At 37.7% G+C, this 18621-nt stretch overlaps 3 protein-coding genes across 3 annotated transcripts; 2 read left to right on the forward strand and 1 right to left on the reverse strand.

Annotated features, from left to right (window-relative positions):
* Window positions 1-1880: 1880 nt before the first annotated feature.
* On the reverse strand, window positions 1881-6127 carry LOC134635864 (alcohol dehydrogenase class-3-like). The gene is made up of 10 exons (XM_063485483.1): window positions 6069-6127; window positions 5908-5957; window positions 5594-5695; window positions 5305-5455; window positions 5119-5206; window positions 4810-5029; window positions 3815-4075; window positions 3490-3622; window positions 2631-2769; window positions 1881-2138 (listed from the first exon to the last, which is right to left on the reverse strand). The coding sequence occupies exons 2-10, from the start codon at window positions 5923-5925 to the stop codon at window positions 2105-2107; spliced, it is 1146 nt and encodes a 381-aa protein (XP_063341553.1). The 5' UTR covers window positions 5926-5957; window positions 6069-6127; the 3' UTR covers window positions 1881-2104.
* A 61-nt stretch (window positions 6128-6188) lies between these two features.
* On the forward strand, window positions 6189-9870 carry gar1 (GAR1 homolog, ribonucleoprotein). Its single transcript, XM_063494135.1, has 7 exons — window positions 6189-6257; window positions 6558-6776; window positions 8488-8642; window positions 8752-8811; window positions 8890-9016; window positions 9229-9336; window positions 9443-9870. Exons 2-7 carry the CDS (start codon window positions 6572-6574, stop codon window positions 9451-9453), a joined length of 666 nt encoding a protein of 221 aa, XP_063350205.1. The 5' UTR covers window positions 6189-6257; window positions 6558-6571; the 3' UTR covers window positions 9454-9870.
* A 2749-nt stretch (window positions 9871-12619) lies between these two features.
* On the forward strand, window positions 12620-18050 carry LOC134641631 (alcohol dehydrogenase class-3). Its single transcript, XM_063494124.1, has 9 exons — window positions 12620-12689; window positions 13225-13326; window positions 14947-15088; window positions 15199-15286; window positions 15468-15687; window positions 16130-16390; window positions 16894-17029; window positions 17585-17723; window positions 17852-18050. The coding sequence occupies exons 1-9, from the start codon at window positions 12672-12674 to the stop codon at window positions 17874-17876; spliced, it is 1131 nt and encodes a 376-aa protein (XP_063350194.1). The 5' UTR covers window positions 12620-12671; the 3' UTR covers window positions 17877-18050.
* Window positions 18051-18621: the final 571 nt, after the last annotated feature.

The raw sequence follows: 18621 nt of genomic DNA on the forward strand, positions 1-18621 counted from the left end.
GTGTAACCATGTTGCCGAAACTGACCCTTTTTTTCGCCTTTGTTTTAGTTTTGTTATTTATTTATTCTCCTTAATGTGGCAGAGAAAGAAAAATATTAAAAATTGAAATTAAAAAAAAAGCTTTTTTAAAGTAATGTCTTTTACTTTTTGAATATACATAAATGTAATCATAAAAATTCATACAGCTTGATTCCAGGTTGCAGGAATGTGAAAATGATGGGGTGAAACAGCTAAACATCGGCTGCTGCTTTCAGCGAATCTCATCTTATTTATCGAGTCGATGCCACTCCACAAGACAAATAATATTCAACCGAGTCCTTCTATTTCCAATTACTAATTCTTTTATGTTCAGAGAATTTTTTTTCTATATGACATGAAATAACAAACAAAGACCAATATAGCATATTCTTTTTTTAAACCCACATAGACTTCCTTTGTTAAAATAGGCTGTTTTCTGCCTACTATTCTTATATTCTTAGCATATATAATGTGCCATCATCCTGTCACACAGGAATATAGCTTAATAAATAAGAGGAAATCCCTTGATCCCACTCTAAATGTTGTGAAAAGGCAAGGCAGCATGTTTTGATTTTTTTTCCAGACATACCTTTATTTGTGCCATGGCATTTACCTCAAGTATCGTGTCTAAAAGTCTCAGGAAAGTAATGATACCAAGAGAAAACGAAAAAAAATCAACAGAGGGGGAAAAAAAACATGTAAATATCAGGGTTGGTATCTCTTATCACTATTCAACTCCATGCTTCTTCATGCTAAAAGGTTGTATCCAAGAAATATCTGCAGAAAAGCTGTACAGATGAGTGAAAAATATGACGAGATGGACAGTTAAGGCTTTTCAAATGCATACAGTGCTGAGGTTGTAATTCAGATAACATGTCCTCCCTGTGTCTGGTGCACAATGCTGTGACAATTCCAGAGGTTGCAAGGATCAAAAACAAAGAGGGGAAAAAAAGAGGTAGGAGACTTATGGTCGTCACTTTGGATAGTTTTCCCATGGATGAGGCAGACATTTGGACACATGTCCGCAAGAAAGCCTTATAAATCTGTGAGCATGTCCAACATTTATAGATGACAGTGCCCAGTCACATAACCACCTGTCAAAACTTGTCTTCCTATTTCTTTTGATCTTTCCCTCTTATCTGCTTCTACTGCAGCATTATGTGCATTATTATGTGTTCTATTTCTCGACAACATTCTTTACTTTGAGGGTTTTTTAGTAACAGAAGGTGACCTAAATTGTATAATCTGTGATTGATAGCATACACGCAGAGGAGAAGGAAAGGAAGGAAGAGCACCAATTTTTTTTCCATTTTAAATAAAGATGGAAAAGTGAGGTAAGTGCCAAGGGTATTCATCTGATCTGAATGGAACTTCAATAAAACAAATTCCTTCGGCAGCTATTTCAGTTCTTCACTGGGAGGCATTCCCCAAACAACCTTTTGTCTTCTGTCCTGACAGCCCACAACTGTTATTCTAGCCCTTCTCTGTGACTCCCATTTAAATCAATATATAATATTACCAAGGACGAAATTTGGTAAGCCTGACCACATGAAGCAGATACTTCTTCATGGTTTATGACAGATTCAGCTACTTGGTTCCTGTGTCTTTTAGAGCACGTTCTATACAAGGGTATTTAATTACAACTATTGCTGTACATTGATATCTGGATTAGAATGACCATCGTTGCCGCTTCCAAGCATGACAAAAAGAATTTGCCCTGATGTTCCTGCAGATGCTGTATATTTATAAATTACAACCAATTTACAAAAAAAAGAAGTAAACATTTTTGTGTGTTGGATCATGATAAACCAAAACAATAATCTTAGAAATCCACATGAATAAATGAATCTTTGCACACTGAAAACCTGTTTTTATTGAGATGATGCCTTTAGCGGACCTAAACATCAAAGCTTTTACACGACTGCCATCTAGTGGCAGATGGTGGCATGTCATTTCCTACAAAGCCGAGCATGGAAAACATTGTAATTGTCAAACTAACACAAAAATGACAAAAACAATGCAAAATGTTATAAAAGTGACAGAATACTTCATTTTATGAGGCAGACATTAAAGGATTATCCTTTGTTTAAGAATCTTGAAGGCTGATGACAGTGCGGATGCTAAGAAAATAAAAAGAAGAAGAAAAATTAATACCGAAGTTTCAATTCCCAACAGAACCAAAACATCTATCCTACAATAGAATTGCAATGTTTATACAAATAATCAATCCAGTGGACATTACTACAAACATTATCCATTTTTTTAAGCCACAAGTCACTGTTCTAGCTTAATCAATGTGAATATTTGGATGTTTTAAGGTCTGAAGGTAATCAAATACTTAATCAATAAAAATATTAAGGACACAATATACCAAATAGTAATTACATTTTAATGTCCTGGGAAATAAGTTTCTGAAATTATTTCTAAAGATCAATCGAATTGAATCTAGTGATTTGTTTAATCAAACAGAACATGTTAGACAGACGTTAAAGATTTGAAAATACTTTTGTTACATATACACAATTTTGTCCCTAAATAGCAATTCAGCCCCAATACTTATGGCTAAGTAGACTTTTTCGTTGTTGTTTATGTACACATATGAAAGGTCTCACCTTTTACCACTTTTTAAAAGGTCAAAGGCCTTATTGATTTGAACCAGCGGGAGCTTCTCCGTAATAAACTCATCCAGTTTCAACTTGTGATTCATGTAGTCATCCACCAGTTTAGGCACATCCTTCACACTCTTCCACCCTTTAGAAAAAGTTAACAAGCTCAACTTGTAAACATGTTTTCATGTAATATGAATTGCATTGTTGTAAGACCGTCCTGTGGACACATTCACAGCCAATTCAGTGCACATCAGATGTGAGTTTGATGTGCTCATAGTACATGAAACATATGTAAATGTATTGTTACAAACTGCAAAAATGATTATATAGTTTATGTAGGATATACCTAACTGTCTGTCCTCACTGAACTTCTTCTTATATACGTTTTGAACTCAGGAACCAAAAACTGATGGGTATTTTGACAGAAATTTAGATGATTCATCGATTGTATAATTTATTAACTGAGCACAACTCAAGACTTTTTACAGATTCTATTCTTTGAGTTATTAAATTGTACTTCAATAATATTTAGGTTCAGGAATGTTGATCAGAGAAAACAAGCAATGATTGTTTTGAATGCTTTACCTAAAAAAATTACAAATAAAATTCTAATACCAAAGCATTTGTAATATAATTTTTAACACATTTTAAGTATTAATAATCCAATCGTAAGGTTTTTTACCTGAATATAACATTAAATTTTGCACTGAAGGGCAACATTAGGGACAGTTTTTCAGGATGAAACACTCAATTTTATGTTCATCACTCAATTCCACAATTACACCAGTTACCATAAACCTGTTGATGCGTTATGAAATGCCGTTAAATAACCTAATATGTATGGTCATTTTTTTTACTTCACCTCCAAAATAAGTGCCCTTTAAGGTACGTCCCATGAGAAGCTTTTCAACTGAAATGCTCATTGCTTCTGTCTCTGTCCATCCAGCAATGACGCAAGTACCCCAGGCATCTCTTGTGGACTCAAGTGCAGCATTCTAGGGTGACAGAAGCAGTTGCTTAACTAATTATCATTTTGTATTTGTATCATTATATAACTGTTTCACTTGTGTCACTTTTTGCAAAAGAGATCAAATCTAGGGTTAACAAGGAAGACATTGTACAGTGTACTCCAATTATAGTCACAAGACTTAATTTGCATTGACACAAATTTCAAATGAGGCACCCACCATGATAGCTGGACTTCCAACACACTCCAGCGCATAGTCCACACCTCCACTCGTCATCTCCACCACAACCTCTTGGATAGGCTTGTTGTAATCTCTTGGGTTTATACAGTCTGTTGCTCCAAACTGTCGGGCTTTCTCAAACTTGTCAGAGTTGATGTCAACCCCGATGATCCTTCTCGCCATGGCAACCTTGCAACCCATGACGGCAGCCAGCCCGACAGCTCCAAGCCCAAAAACGGCACACGAGGAATCTTTTTCAACCTGAATGCCCAAAAGTTGGAAGCCAGTCAACTAACAATTCTTAAAGATCATTTCAGCATTTTCACAGATAATTTTACAGTAAATATAACATTTAGAGTACATTCCTTTAACCACATACATGAGATATTATCAGGTCTGTGAATCTTGATTAAAATTGTGTCTAAATAAATAACCCATGCAAGGATTTCCACTCATTTTTAGTTGGTTTCTTTTTAGTAAATGAGTACAAAAGTGTCCTGATTTTGTCATTTTATTTATGTTAATGTGTGTGGACCTACTTTTGGCTGCTCCCTTATTCACAAAGGGTCACCTCAGTGACTTTGGCGATTTTTAAAGCAGATTTCTTTCCACATGCAGCCAACACAGGAACATGTATTTCACATGTTATACAAATGTGTAAACCATTGCACTATGGAACTACTTTGCATGATTTGAATTTCTGTAAAGTAACAAATTAAAGTAGTTGACATGTACACCTTATCCTGAAAACTTAGAGGCACTCATGTCATTTCTGCCATCTAGTGTTGATATTAAATGACTACAGTCTTGCAGCATATTGTAAGACAGAAAACTTCCAAATACAAATATCACTAATTTTTCTTTTTTTTTTTGGTTAAAATATGCTTGGCTGTTTATATATTGTCATGTTTAACAATATATCTTTTCAAATTTGTTGCTTCGTCACATCTGTTCTAAGAGTATTAGTTTGAACCTTTAGAGTTCAGTTTTCTAACCTTGCCTGCATTAATAGCAGCTCCATAACCAGTGGAGACACCACATCCAAGCAGACAGACTTTGTCTAGCGGTGCATCACTTCTTATCTTTGCAACCGAGGTGTCGGGGACCACAGTGTATTGAGAGAAAGAACTGACTCCAAGGAACTGGTAAACCTGCTGTCCCTTGCAAGATATCCTGCTAGTCCCATCAGCCAAAACTCCAGCTTGCATATTTGTCCTAAAAACCACAAAGAACAGTATTTACATGAACACATTTTAAGTAATAGAGTAAATGTGGTTGTCTCAAAAATGGGGAAATAAAATCACCAGTTTTTCTTGCAATGATTTGTTTTTGGACTTAGACAGCGTTCACATTCCCCACAGTATGGCAGAAAAAGAGGAATAACTTTGTCCCCTGCGAAAACAACAAAACAATTATGTAAGTCTGAGAAGAAAAAAAAGAGAAATAAGACTCATAACAAATGTCATCTGACTGGTTGTGGTACACTTTACCCGGGGAGAATCTGGTGACTTCTGGACCAGTGCTCTCCACTATGCCAGCTGCCTCGTGACCAAGTACTAAAGGGAATGGTCTGAATTTCATCCCTTTTCCAGTCTCAAACAGGTATTCCCAGTCTGTGTGGCAGACACCCGTGGCAACAACCTGTACAAACCAAATGATGTGACAGTTTCAGGAAGTGGAAGTGTCTGTGGTTAACAGTCACACTAACAGGAAATAAGATTAATCATATGCAAATCATATGTATTGTCATATTGCTGACAAATTTGAGCTGTGCCAAACCTTAATTCGGACTTCATGAGCTTTAGGTGGTGCCACCTCCACTTCTTCAATACAAAGAGGCTTCCCGGGCTCCCACGCAACAGCTGCCTTGCATGTGATCACCTAAAGGGGAAAAAAACCCAAAACAAAACAAACAAGTTTCCAAGGATGAGTGACTGTGTTTGGGCGCTGTTACAGATGGAAACAAACAATGAACACTCTCCATGACAGAAAACTTTCGAATGAAAAGCAGAACCCCCAAAAGCAACAGTAGCTGTTTATAAGACAAACAGTAAAAAAGAAAAAAAAAAGCTTAAAAACAACTTTTTTCTTACCTTTCCAACTGTTGCCATTGTTGACAGATGCTGTCTTCATATAAAACAGCCTGTATTTAAACAAAATAATTTAAATAAAGGAATAATTAAATCTGCACTTATCACAAAAACAGCTGCGAGTTACATTATATCAACATTTGAGTGCGTAAGGTTGAACTGACCGAGTCAAACAGCAGACAGGTTGCACCCTCTTCTAATTCTAGTTTTTCTTCAATGGTTTAGCTCTGTCAGCGCGTTTACGACACTTTCCGAGACCGCCCAGTGCCTTTACGGCACGTTACGGTCACACGTGTTGTAGTCGCATGGAATTTCGGCACAGCGGTCTGAAGTCTAGCCACTCGGTCAAATTTGTGAGTAATTTTCTTTGTCTGTGCAAGAACCGTGTTACGCACTTTTTCGATGTGTATGTTTTTTAAACGACTACGCATCGTGTTGGTTTATGTTAGAAAACACCGATGAATTTTCGTACTTTGAATGACTGAGTTATGCTAACGTGAGCTAACAACTTCAGCTAGGATAAGAAAGAGCTTCCAAGTCGGCATAGTTTGCCTGAATCATGGGCAGGCTAATTCATTCATAAGTGTTTAGCTTCAAGCATGAACTCACGTGAGCTGTATCGTCTTTGTGTTTTTATAATTTCTTATTTACAGAGCATTTGAGGAGAATGTCGTTCAGAGGAGGAGGACGAGGTGGTGGAAGAGGTGGAGGTTTCAACCGAGGTGGTGGAGGATTTGGACGAGGTGGAGGAGGATTCGGTGGAGGCAGAGGTGGTGGAGGATTTGGACGGGGTGGTGGAGGATTTGGACGGGGTGGTGGAAGAGGGGGTTTTAACAGACAGCAAGACTATGGACCTCCTGAGTATGTTGTTGGTAAGCCCAGTTCTAACAAAACGCTAAACCGAGTGCTTCTTTATACACATATGAAGCTTCGCGTGAATTCTCAGCCATTGAGATGCAAGTAAACAGTCTTGATATTGCCAAAACACTGACTCTGTAATATTACCATTACACAGTTATGGAGAAATGGTGTGGATGAGTAGGCTGTGAGAATTTTGTCATCATCAAAGATGGAGACTATCCAAGGATGTGGAAAACAAGACTTGTGTCCTGTTGTCTGTCTTCTGTCTCTTCTTTTCTATGTTTGGTGAAAAGTCACCAGGAACTAGTCTGTGCAGTCACAAAAACAAACAAAAAGAACATGCAGGCACGCAGATGTCCACACACACCATCTTGCTTGAATCTATGTAAAGCCCATGTAACGTATGTAAGATGACATTATCAAGCCAGCATTTACTGTGTTAATTACTTTGTGGTAGAGTCCTGGCAGTTTACATGTGGTGCCAGTCAGGATAGAAACAAACAAAATACCAGAAAGTTTTTTTTCCCCCCTCTGGGTCGCCACTCTTTGCTTTGTCATTTTTATAGTTGTTTCTCTAGTTTTTCCACATCTTTGTACATTACCCTAGTGTCCATTCCAATAGTTTTGCCAATCTCCCTCTAGGAATTTGCTGCCAATTGTGAGTCCGTATTATGGTTTCTATTCCTTTTAACAGATCCTTACATTGTTATTCTGTCATTGACAAATTCTAGCACTGCATCAAAAAAGTAGCCAGAAATGCATAGGAGAAATCGTTCATTCAACAGGCCAATCACGGTTGTAGTGGGCAGTGTTGATGTGACATGTAATTAAGTTTCTGGGGAGGTGCATGTTAGTTTATGAGGGTAGGTTGCATTATAGGGTTTCTCAGGGTCTACGGCTATATACATTGCCCACTGAAGCATAAATTTCCAGTCAGTGTTAGCAGGCAACTCTAAAACAACGGTGGACCTTTGGGTGTGTGTGAATGGAGAACTTCAGTAAATATTCTATGTGACGAGAGTATGAGATTAACACACCGTGCGTCACCTACACTCATTCAAGATCCAGTTCATGTTAATTAACTTTAACTACATGTTTCCAAGTTGTCCCAAAAACACCAGAAAACTATTATATTTGCAAAGATGTTATATAATATTAGTAACAGTATTAATAATATAATATTAGTAATAGTAGTGGTGATAGTAGTAGTAACAATATTAATAATAATATGAGCAATATGTAAGTGTTTAAATGCAAACTACATTACAGACAAAAGGTCAATTTTTTATGTATTTAATGATCATCCCCCAAAATGTGAATATAACATGCTGTACCAGGAGTTAGGTTGACATGGAATATATTTTTAAGTCCACATTGTAATATTGTTAAATATGTATCTGTTTCTACCCATTGGGCTGTTCAAAAACAGATTTTTTCCAACTTATTTGAACTTTGTTTTTATATGTTTATATTCTAGCGCCTCAAAGTTTCTGTTTTAGCATATATTCTGGGTCACTTCCTTTAACCCCCATTTATTCCTCTGGCCTCCAAAGAATTTCAGACTTACAGAAACCTTGTGCTAGATGCCCATAAAGTGAACTGCAGAGCAGTCAAGCATATGCTGACTTATTATAACCAGTCAGAAATTTAAATTGGTTGTCAGTCATGGTATTGCGCGTCTTAAACTTTAACTGTGTTTCATTGTCTTCACACCCTTCACAGCACTGGGAGAGTTCATGCATCCATGTGAAGATGACATTGTCTGCAAGTGCACAACAGAGGAAAACAAGGTTCCCTATTTCAATGCCCCAGTGTACTTGGAAAACAAGGAGCAGATTGGGAAAGTGGATGAGATATTTGGCCAACTCAGAGACTTTGTATCCTTTCTATTGTCTTTGTTTTTCTCTAAACCTTTGATTGAACCGGTGTAGGGGATCTGTTTGACATTGTCAGTGTTCTTGTTGCTTCCTTAATCCATCTTTGCAGTATTTCTCAGTAAAACTTTCTGAAAATATGAAGGCGTCTTCATTCAAGAAACTACAAAAGGTACCAAAAATGTCTCACTAATCTTTTCTAGTGATTAATTTAATACCTCAGATTTCTAACCAAAATGTTGTCTTTTAGTTTTATATAGATCCAATGAAGCTACTACCACTGCAGAGATTCCTCCCGAGGCCACCAGGAGAAAAGGGGCCTCCAAGAGGAGGCAGAGGTGGGGGTAGAGGTGGAGGAAGGGGTGGTGGTCGTGGGGGTAAGATGGCATTCTCATTTTAATTTAATCTTCTAAGTGTTTAGAATATATAACAAAACAGACATTTGTGTTTTTGTTTTTCTCTAGGAATTATGCTCAGTTTTTGCTCAGTATTTACTTTTGTAGATTGAAAATGGAAATAAAGCCTAATGCATATTTGGAGTATGGCATGCAAGAGTAGTTTGATTAATTTTACTTTCTTTTTGTCTCAGGTGGTTTTCGAGGAGGCAGAGGTGGAGGTGGCCGTGGTGGAGGAGGAGGCCGTGGTGGAGGAGGCTTCAGAGGAAGAGGAGGTGGCGGTGGTGGACGTGGATTCAGAGGTTGGCAGGTTTTCTATCGTCTTACAATGTTTTGGTTATTTTCCCTGATGTGACACATGGTTTGTTTATTATGTCTGAACTTTGTTGTTCTTTTGTTTTCTTATAGGTGGGAGATGATCTGACTCTGATGGTTCATTGTGTCCATCACATCTTTATGGTCACTCTCGCAGCTAAAAGGCTATGATCTGTGTCAGATCCTGGCCTGTTGGACTCATATGAACATTGTCTCTATTTGTAGAGTTGATTTTCCTGTTGTATTTTAATTTTTTTTTTATTTTTTACCAGTTTTGGAAGATTGCTGGATCTTCAAGATTTTTATCTAAAATGTATTCTTGTAGCTGGAACCTTTTTGAGTCATTTGTGAGGATTATTGTATATTTATGAGAAGAATGACAGGTGTTTGAACATATTCACAAACCTCCATGTCCAAATGTCTTCATGTGCAAGATGTCAGACTTGTTTTCAGCTGAAAACATTGGTAGTTTGTAATATCATAAAGAGTTACCATTGCAAACAAATGCCTCAATTAAAAAAAGGTGCTTTGTAATTGTGTGGCTGTTTCTTTATCATTCAGCAGTTTTATCCACATAGAAATTAAAAGAAAAGAAACAAAGAAAAAAAACAAAACAGGCACAACTATGTTTTTACTTACTTTGGGCATCTCCTTGCTTATAAGTCACCTAAAAATATGCTCTATTTAACTCAAGTTACAAACCAGTGGAGGTTCTGTTTCAAAACCCCTTTAAAACAAGGCCAAGAGAATCCTTGTGCTCATACTGGGTTCCTTGTAATGGCAAGAAGACGTATCTCTTGTCCTGCATGAGTAGGACTGGATGACTTGGGGACAGTTTTGTCAGTGTTCTTTTTATAAGACTGAAGTGGGCAACTCATAAGAGGAAGTGATCGTTATCATGTTCTTCTTTTGACTTGTTTTGAATGCACAAAGAGTGACAAAAACAAATGTGTCTTATTCATTGATGTGTTATGGGCTTAGTCTGTGGTTTCTGTTTGGCATGCTTTTAAAAACAAAAAATATACATAAAACGATGCAGGTGATGGTGGTGGGTTTCAGGAGATCGAGGCTGGACCATCTGGTTTGTCCATACTTGCGCAGCACATTGAGGTAGTGCACTTTTATAAATATCTGGGTGTCCCACTGGATGAGAAGTTCTACTGGTCCCTTAACACTGATGCTTTCTACACGAAGGCGCAGAGCCAGCTCTTCTTCCTGTGGAGGCTGAGGTTCTTTGGTGTGTGTGATGAGATTATCACAGTGGTGGCCAGTGCTCTCTCTTATGCTACTGTGTGCAGACAAAACACCAAGTGGCTGGACCAGCTGGTGGGAAAAGCCAACTCTGTGCTTGGCAGGAGGCTGGACACTTAAGACTGTGGTTGTGAGGGATACATTGAACAAAATGAAAGCTATAATGGACAACAGCAGACACCCTCTCCACAGCCTCCTGACTGGGCAGAGGAGCAGCAGTGGCATACAGCTCCTCTCACTGTGCTGCAGATCTGAGCGGTTCAGGAGGCCCTTTGTCCTCACTGCTAGTTTAACTGGCAGTTTTTCTCAGTGAAAGATGTTTTCTTCGTTGTTTTTTCCCCACACTGTAGTAGGATCCTTCTTTCCTTCTGATATTTGCAGGTAAAAAATCAGTAACTGAAACTCACATTTTTATATCTCTGTTATTTGAGTCTGGCATGTTACAAAAGCCAACTCAGCTTGTTCGGTGTGAATCTTTTTTCCTGTATCTGGGCACAATGTGTTGATCTATTTCTCAGACTCTGAGGGGAACCCCTGAAACACTCAGCTGGTTCAAGAACTACCCACCGTGGGCAATCCAACATGTTATTTTCATGACCAAAAATTTCATTCCAGTCAGGAAATCAAACACCAGTATCCTATATGATGGGCAGAGATAAAAACCACTATACTAGAAACAACATCTGTTTGCAAGGAACAGTTGCAGCATTAAACCCTGTGAGTTTCTCAGTGTAACACAGAGTAACAGCTGGACAGCATTCAAAACACCCTGGGTTCTGGATGAATCAAACCTAAACAACCAAGCCTAAAAGGGACTAAAAGCAATTCTAATAAATAAATATTTTTTTTTTTAAAAAGGTGCAAAATGAATAATAAAGGTGCTAAATCGAAAACAACACCAATGAAGTCATTCATATAGTGCAGAAACAAATGGTTTGTGACTCTGACTTTTAGATTTATAATGAGGCTTAAAAGCACATTTGGAAGAGTGTGCTGTACTTTGAAACAAGCTTCAACATATCAAAGATATAATTTCCTTATCCAGCTTTTTTTTTTTTTTATCCTAACATCATCAACATTATTTACATGAAGGAGGTGCTGCTGGCAGTATCTCACCAATCAGAAACAAGGACAAGACTACTGGAAGTAGAGTGACTGATTTTAAAAAGGAAACTCTGATATTAGGAAAATATGACGAGGTTAAACACAGAATACAGACTGAAAACACCAGAGTGTGTATGTGAGGAAATGTCAAACGTTGTGTATTTATAGCCTGGTAGGAAGGTCAGCTATGTAAGATTGGTATTTAGGCATTGTATTTTTTTTTTAAATATTTGTATGACAGGTCTATCATAAGTGAATTTGACAGCTTATAATTGTTATTCCAAATTAAATTTTAGATGTGTGTGAAACAGTATTAATTTTTGTTTCAGCTGCATGCCTGGTGCTGCTTAACTGCCATAAGTGAGTGAAAATGAAATATAAAAACAGAATTCAAAACACAAATTGCATTGTAATCCTGCTCTCTCTTTAAAGACACCTGAAACATTTTTGGTCAAGAACATCATTTGTCATTGATGTTGACTGGCGCCGTTAACAATTGTCTAGTTTAACATGAAGTACTAAGATGTTCAAGTTCAGGGTTAGTACTTATTCCAACTGTACAAATATATCAGTAAAATTTTAAAGATAAACATAACATATTCTCCAGCATCCAAAAAGCGAAAGTCCCCACTGTCAATGATGACATTCAGCGATGACTGAAGTTATTTCTGAGAAGTGTTTAAAAAAATAAAAGATTGAAGCCTACATGTTTTCATTTAGTAATTTGTTTTATTCAAAAGTATTTTTTTTAATAACTGTTAAAATTATTATCATTAGTAGTAACAGAAGTCGTACCAGCAGCATGCAACTATTTGAAATTCTTAAGCGCCCTTTTTTGGCCTATTTTCTTCATTGCTCCCAAATGCGTCATGCGTACGCTAGGCGTTCTCGTATCTGATTGGTCCGAAGGTTAACTCCTTTACGGCTGCTCAGTGGCCCGTTCTCTTCTTCTCTAGAAACAACGAGCATGGAGACAGCTGGTAAAGTGAGTACTGTTCACACAGACTGTGTAAGAAATATATGACACACAAACAAACAAGCATTGTTTCCGTTTGTGCATTAGTCGTAAAGTTGCCTTAAAGTTCAAGTTTATTGTAAACCTGGCAAGTTCTGTAAGCTAGCATGCACGCATTAATTTGCTCTGAATGAAGTACAAAGAATCACTGTTCGATTACTTAACAGGGATCTTTGGTGGGTCAGCGGCAAACAGTTTTTTGCAAGTAGCTGCAGCACTTAAAAGCCATAGTGATAATAGTGATGGCATGGTTTAAAAAGCATCAATACTGACGGCGCTATTGGGGGTTATGTAGGCTGAATACTATTAAAGCAAACATTATCAGGAAGAATCTTAGAGAAGTATAATCTTTGACAGAGTGCAAAGGCTAACTACGCTGGTTGCAACTAGCTCGATCTGCCACAGGGACTGTAAAGCTGGAGCCAACCCACAGCTGCAGCTACTCACTTGACATGGAAAAACACATGTACATGTAGACATGGAAAATACTGTCCTTTGCCTTCAGGTAATCAAGTGCAAGGCAGCCGTTGCCTGGGAGCCAGGGAAACCTCTTTCTATTGAAGAGGTGGAGGTAGCCCCACCTAAGGCCCATGAAGTTCGCATTAAGGTAACTCAGATCATCAGACTCGTTCATAAATCTAAAGCCTGACTTGACTGCAACTGAATAAAAACACAAAACAAAACGATGTTCATTTTAGATTCATTCAGTATTTGTGTGTTCTTTTAAGATATGTTGCTATAGTCATGTGATAAATAGCTTTCATAGGACTCTAGGCAATCATTTGAAAAACTACCTTTACTATTCCCATAGGAATTAAGAGGGTAAGTAGCAGCCAGGTGCTGCTAATCAAATGCACTTAATTAAAGGATCATCAGCAAGTGTAGCTTCCTCTATTAAAGCAGATTTTTTTTGGCAGTTTGCTTGTCTGAAGTATTTATACAGTGCTAGAAGTTTCACAGGAGTGAATGCCCCAGCAAATTCACCCCAAGGTCAGGCTACATCTCAGGCTCTACAGGCCTCAGTTACCGTGTTAAATATTAAAGCTGATGAAGGTACAAAAGAAGCTGGACAACTGTTGTTGTGATTTGGCGCTGTATAAATAAAATTTAATTGAAATATGAAAGTAGACTTGTCACCTCATTACTGAAAAACTTTTGACAGGATGAACATTTAAAAATTACTGCCAAAACTTTTAAAATTAACAGGCATTTCTTTAAAAAAATAAAATAAAGATGAGAACAATACTAGTCTAAGTGTATTCAGCTACATCTATAATTATTTCCTGTGCTTCTGGTTACCATGTTTTTGCTGTTGATCAAATAGAGGTAGGATTCCACTGTTTCAGGGTAGTTGCTGACAGACCTCTCTCAGCTTCATTCTGAGACTTAAAAAAAATATATAGCATTAACACTGCCTATTAACATTACCGATGGGCAGGACTGATATTTGCTGCCTAACTCCCACATTAACCGTATCATTTTATAAGCTGCTACCTGAATAATAACAGGCTGCTAATGTGGCTATCGGGTAATTGCCAATTGTAAAACGGCCAATATTAAATATATTAAATTTATATTCATATTTCAATGCTGTTGAAATAGGAGCCTCAAAAAAATCCTCATAAAGACCTGGGTGTTTGTCTTTAAGAAACCTTAAGTATGTGAGTATCAATTTCTTTAGGAGAAAGCCTCTTCTCCCTACAAGGAACATACCAGAACAGCTTATGTTAGCAAATTTGTATCTGAATAAAGCACAAGATGTCTGGAACAATTTCCTTTTGAAGAGATGATAACAGAGTGAGGATGTTAGGTCACAATGCACAACACCTTGTACCAGCTGTCAAGCATGGTGGTGGGGTGATAATTTGGACATGGCTTTTCAGAATGGGTGAAAAGAAAAGAATGAAGCTGTTGCAATCATTTAAAGTCCAGACTGCATCCTTAAGAGAGCTGTGCATAAACAAGGAAGAGTCCTATGAAAGTGTTATTTGATAAGCAGAAAAATAAACTATTTGTTTTTGCTCTTTATTCTTTCAATCCCATCAACCCCAGGCTTTTGGTTTTAAGGTTTGAAACCACATATTAAATTAGTCAGTGATTTTTTTTTTCATAAATAAGGTTTAAGTTCAATTCAACATAATGTTTTAAATGAAGTAGTACTAATATTATACTCTTCCATCCAGCAGCCATGCCTGACGTGAACTTTAAGTGACACTGTGTCTTTCAGATCTTTGCTACAGGCGTGTGTCATACAGATGCCTACACTCTGAGTGGCAGTGACCCTGAGGGGCTTTTCCCTGTCATCTTGGGACACGAGGGTGCTGGAACAGTTGAAAGTGTTGGCGAAGGTGTTACCAAGTTCAAGCCAGGTAAACAGCTGCCAAACAAAACATTAAAACTTTAATATTTTACTTCTTGGTATACTTATGAATAAATATTTGTTGCATGTGGGTTGTTTTTGTCTTGTTCTTTTTCTAAGGTGATACTGTCATCCCGTTGTATGTGCCTCAGTGTGGTGAATGCAAATTCTGCAAAAACCCCAAGACTAACCTTTGCCAGAAAATTAGGTAATGTATGAAGGTCTATTTACGTAACCTTGAGGTGCTGAAGTCTACTTTTGTGATAACAATTTCATTAAAGAAAGATGCCCCACCACAGGGCAACAAAAGCTCAGTCAGAACCTATTATGTTTTCTTTGCACATTTCATCATGCTAATTTGCACATTTCCTTCCCCCTTCACCCTGCAGAGTAACCCAGGGTCAGGGTCTGCTTCCTGATAAGACATCACGCTTTACTTGCAAGGGAAAGCAAGTGTATCACTTCATGGGGACCAGCACCTTTTCTGAGTACACTGTAGTGGCTGACATCTCTCTGGCCAAGGTGAATGAGAAGGCTCCGCTGGATAAAGTGTGCCTTCTCGGATGTGGCATTTCTACAGGATATGGTGCTGCTCTTAATACTGCCAAGGTGGGTATGACATGACGCTGCTCATCTGCAAAGACATCGTGCAAAACATTAGATATCATTGGAATATTTACAATCTTTTTACATGTTTGTTGCAGTGTCACCTATAGAGTAATAGGAAAATAGTTGATAGATTCTTTTTTCTTAATTTGCAGTTTTACACAAATAGTTTTTGATGTGCTAGCAGGTCCTTCAAATTTAAATTATGTATTCAGGTCTTTACAGAAAGAATAATATAGGAGCCAACAGTTAAGATCCATGTTTCAATTATTGTGTGTTTTTAACCCCCTTTTTTCCCCCCACACTTAAAAAAGATGAGAACAGCAATACGTAAGCCAAATCTATTTTAGAGTTCATACTTGGATTATTGTGTTTATATGGTTATTTATCATGTAGGCACAACACTTAAACTTTCACATTTGTATTCTATCTCATGCTCACTCAGGTTGAACCTGGTTCCACATGTGCTGTGTTTGGCCTTGGAGCTGTGGGCTTGGCCGTTATAATGGGCTGCAAGGCTGCTGGAGCAACCAGGATCATCGGTGTGGACATCAACCCTGATAAGTTTGAAAAAGCCAAGGAGTTTGGAGCCACTGAATTTGTAAACCCAAAGGACCACAGCAAGCCAATCCAGGAGGTTCTGGTGGAGATGACTGATGGGGGTGTGGACTACTCATTTGAGTGCATTGGAAATGTGCAAATTATGGTGAGACTCAGGCACAGTATTATAGCACTGTGGTGTAACTTTGTAAGTAGTGTACAACAGCGGTCCCCAACCCCCGGGCCACGGACCGGTAGCGGTCCGTGAGTCATTTGGTACCAGGCCGCGAGAGTTGAGACTCGGGTGTGAAATGTACGGTTTTCAGGGTTTTGATCGGTTTTTAGCGTTATTTTGTTATCGTTTTTTTCGTTAACTCTGTTTTCCTGGGTCTTTTCACGTGTGTTATGAATAAATCTTCTTTTTTTCGGTACCGGTACTAGTTTTATTGTTGTATTTATCCGCGACACCTTAAAGGCCGGTCCGTGAAAATATTGTCGGGCACAAACCGGTCCGTGGCGCAAAAAAGGTTGGGGACCGCTGGTGTACAAGGTAAGTTTTTAAAAAAAAAAAAACAAAAAACAAAAAAAAAACCCAAAAACATTTATTTATTGTTGTCTGTCTTTTTTTTTTTTTTTTTTTTTTTTTTTTGGTGTGTGTGTGTGTGTCAGAGAGCTGCTCTGGAGGCATGCCACAAAGGTTGGGGTGAAAGTGTCATCATTGGTGTAGCTGGAGCTGGACAGGAGATCTCCACCAGACCATTCCAGCTGGTGACAGGTCGCGTGTGGAGAGGCACAGCCTTTGGAGGTAATGGCCTGAGTTAAAGAATTTATTTTAAAGTGCTTAATATTGTCTGGCTGCAGCTTTCTCCTTTATTTTGCGTATTTTTTTTTTATAAGCATAACCTTTTGTTAAGTGGAGTCAGATAGGACAAATTGTTTTGTAATGAAAACATAATCTATAATGTCTTGATGCATTCTCAATCATCCAGGAAAGTAAATCTCCAAAAGTTGAATCTGTTCATCTGGATGTAGCGTTTTTTGTGGGAGATGTAGCGTTTTTTTCTCCCACAAAAAACGCTACGTCCAGATGAACAGATTCAACTTTTGGAGATAATCTATAATGGTATTTTATGAGACTTATTGTTGTTGGCTAATGTGAAAACTGGAATGCATATGCTGTTTTTAAACCCATAGATTCAGCATGTTAAGTTTTGTAGCTTCTTTTAGTTGTATTAAGACCTATTATTTATCTATTTTATCTAGGTAATTGGTGCTTTGCCTCAACAATTTCAGTAAAATGGTTCAGTCATGCCTTACTGATGTTTGCAGTTGTAAAACTGGTTTTGTTGTTCACCCTCAGGGTGGAAGAGTGTGGAGAGTGTTCCTAAACTGGTGGAAGATTACATGAGTAAGAAGCTGAAGGTGGATGAATTTGTAACCCACACACTGCCCTTTGAGAAGATCAATGAGGGATTTGACCTCATGCATGCTGGAAAGAGGTGTGGAAAAGCAGTGTACATTAGAATTCAATTTACAGAAGTGGCTCTGTAGTCAATGTATTTTGTTGTTGAACTGCAGTGCCTTGCATCCTTAGCCTAACTTTCTTTTTTCCCCCTTCTCATTGCAGTATCCGCACAGTGTTGACTTTCTGAAGTGCCTGAAAGAAAAACCCTTCACATCCAGCCTTTAAAGAGTCTCCTGCCATAGTTAAAGCACTTGTTTCTCAGCACTTGTTTTGATAGCGTACTTTTGACTGTTAGATGTTTTTACTAACAGTAAGATATGTTTGACTGATCCATTTCAATTAAAACCTCTGTAAAACCAAAGGTTTCTGCTTTTCTGTTGGTTGTTCAGCCAACTGCACGTGTCTTTCAGTGACATTTAGTTGGTTAATATCAAGATGGCAATCATTAATTTACATAAAGGCATCAATATTTGTTATATTTTGGAAGCACCTGTCAGATAATACCACAGTGAAATCAATTAATAATTAAGAATGCTGCTTACATACTGCAATATGGTCTCACAGGTCACTCACACATATTTCCAGTTTTTGTGTATCATATAATGGACAATGGACGTCATACTTTTTCCTATACAGGTACAAAATGAATGAAAAAATTGCCTTTGCGATATTCTGTCACGTCCATCAGGGTCTGTATAAACTGACTGGCTGTTTGGGTCAGAGGCACGTATAGTCGAATAGTAACACACTGGCTTTGCAATTACAAATACAAGAACAAATACATTTATTTATTTATATATATATATATATATATATATATATACACACACTGATTTTCCTAAATGCAACAACACATTTTGGGAATAATTGTCCATATCAAACTGTTATTTAGAAAAACATCGACAAGTTCCCACTGCTACAGTGAGTCTTAA

The sequence above is a fragment of the Pelmatolapia mariae genome, linkage group LG2, assembly GCF_036321145.2.
Source record: "Pelmatolapia mariae isolate MD_Pm_ZW linkage group LG2, Pm_UMD_F_2, whole genome shotgun sequence".
Classification (NCBI taxonomy): Eukaryota; Metazoa; Chordata; class Actinopteri; order Cichliformes; family Cichlidae; genus Pelmatolapia; species Pelmatolapia mariae.

Bases quoted from the DNA above. Each gene is read 5' to 3' on its own strand.
- LOC134635864 (XM_063485483.1), bottom strand. The intron at 5,207-5,304 runs GTAAAGTGTACC...TTGTTTTCGCAG, and splicing joins AGTCACCAGATTCTCCCCGG to GGGACAAAGTTATTCCTCTT. The intron at 2,770-3,489 runs GTGAAGTAAAAA...CTTTTTCTAAAG, and splicing joins AAAGGGCACTTATTTTGGAG to GGTGGAAGAGTGTGAAGGAT.
- gar1 (XM_063494135.1), top strand. From the start codon at position 6,572: ATGTCGTTCAGAGGAGGAGGACGAGGTGGTGGAAGAGGTGGAGGTTTC. The intron at 6,777-8,487 runs GTAAGCCCAGTT...CACCCTTCACAG, and splicing joins ACCTCCTGAGTATGTTGTTG to CACTGGGAGAGTTCATGCAT. The intron at 8,643-8,751 runs GTATCCTTTCTA...CCATCTTTGCAG, and splicing joins TTGGCCAACTCAGAGACTTT to TATTTCTCAGTAAAACTTTC.
- LOC134641631 (XM_063494124.1), top strand. The intron at 15,089-15,198 runs GTAAACAGCTGC...TCTTTTTCTAAG, and splicing joins TGTTACCAAGTTCAAGCCAG to GTGATACTGTCATCCCGTTG. The intron at 17,724-17,851 runs GTGTGGAAAAGC...TTCTCATTGCAG, and splicing joins CTCATGCATGCTGGAAAGAG to TATCCGCACAGTGTTGACTT.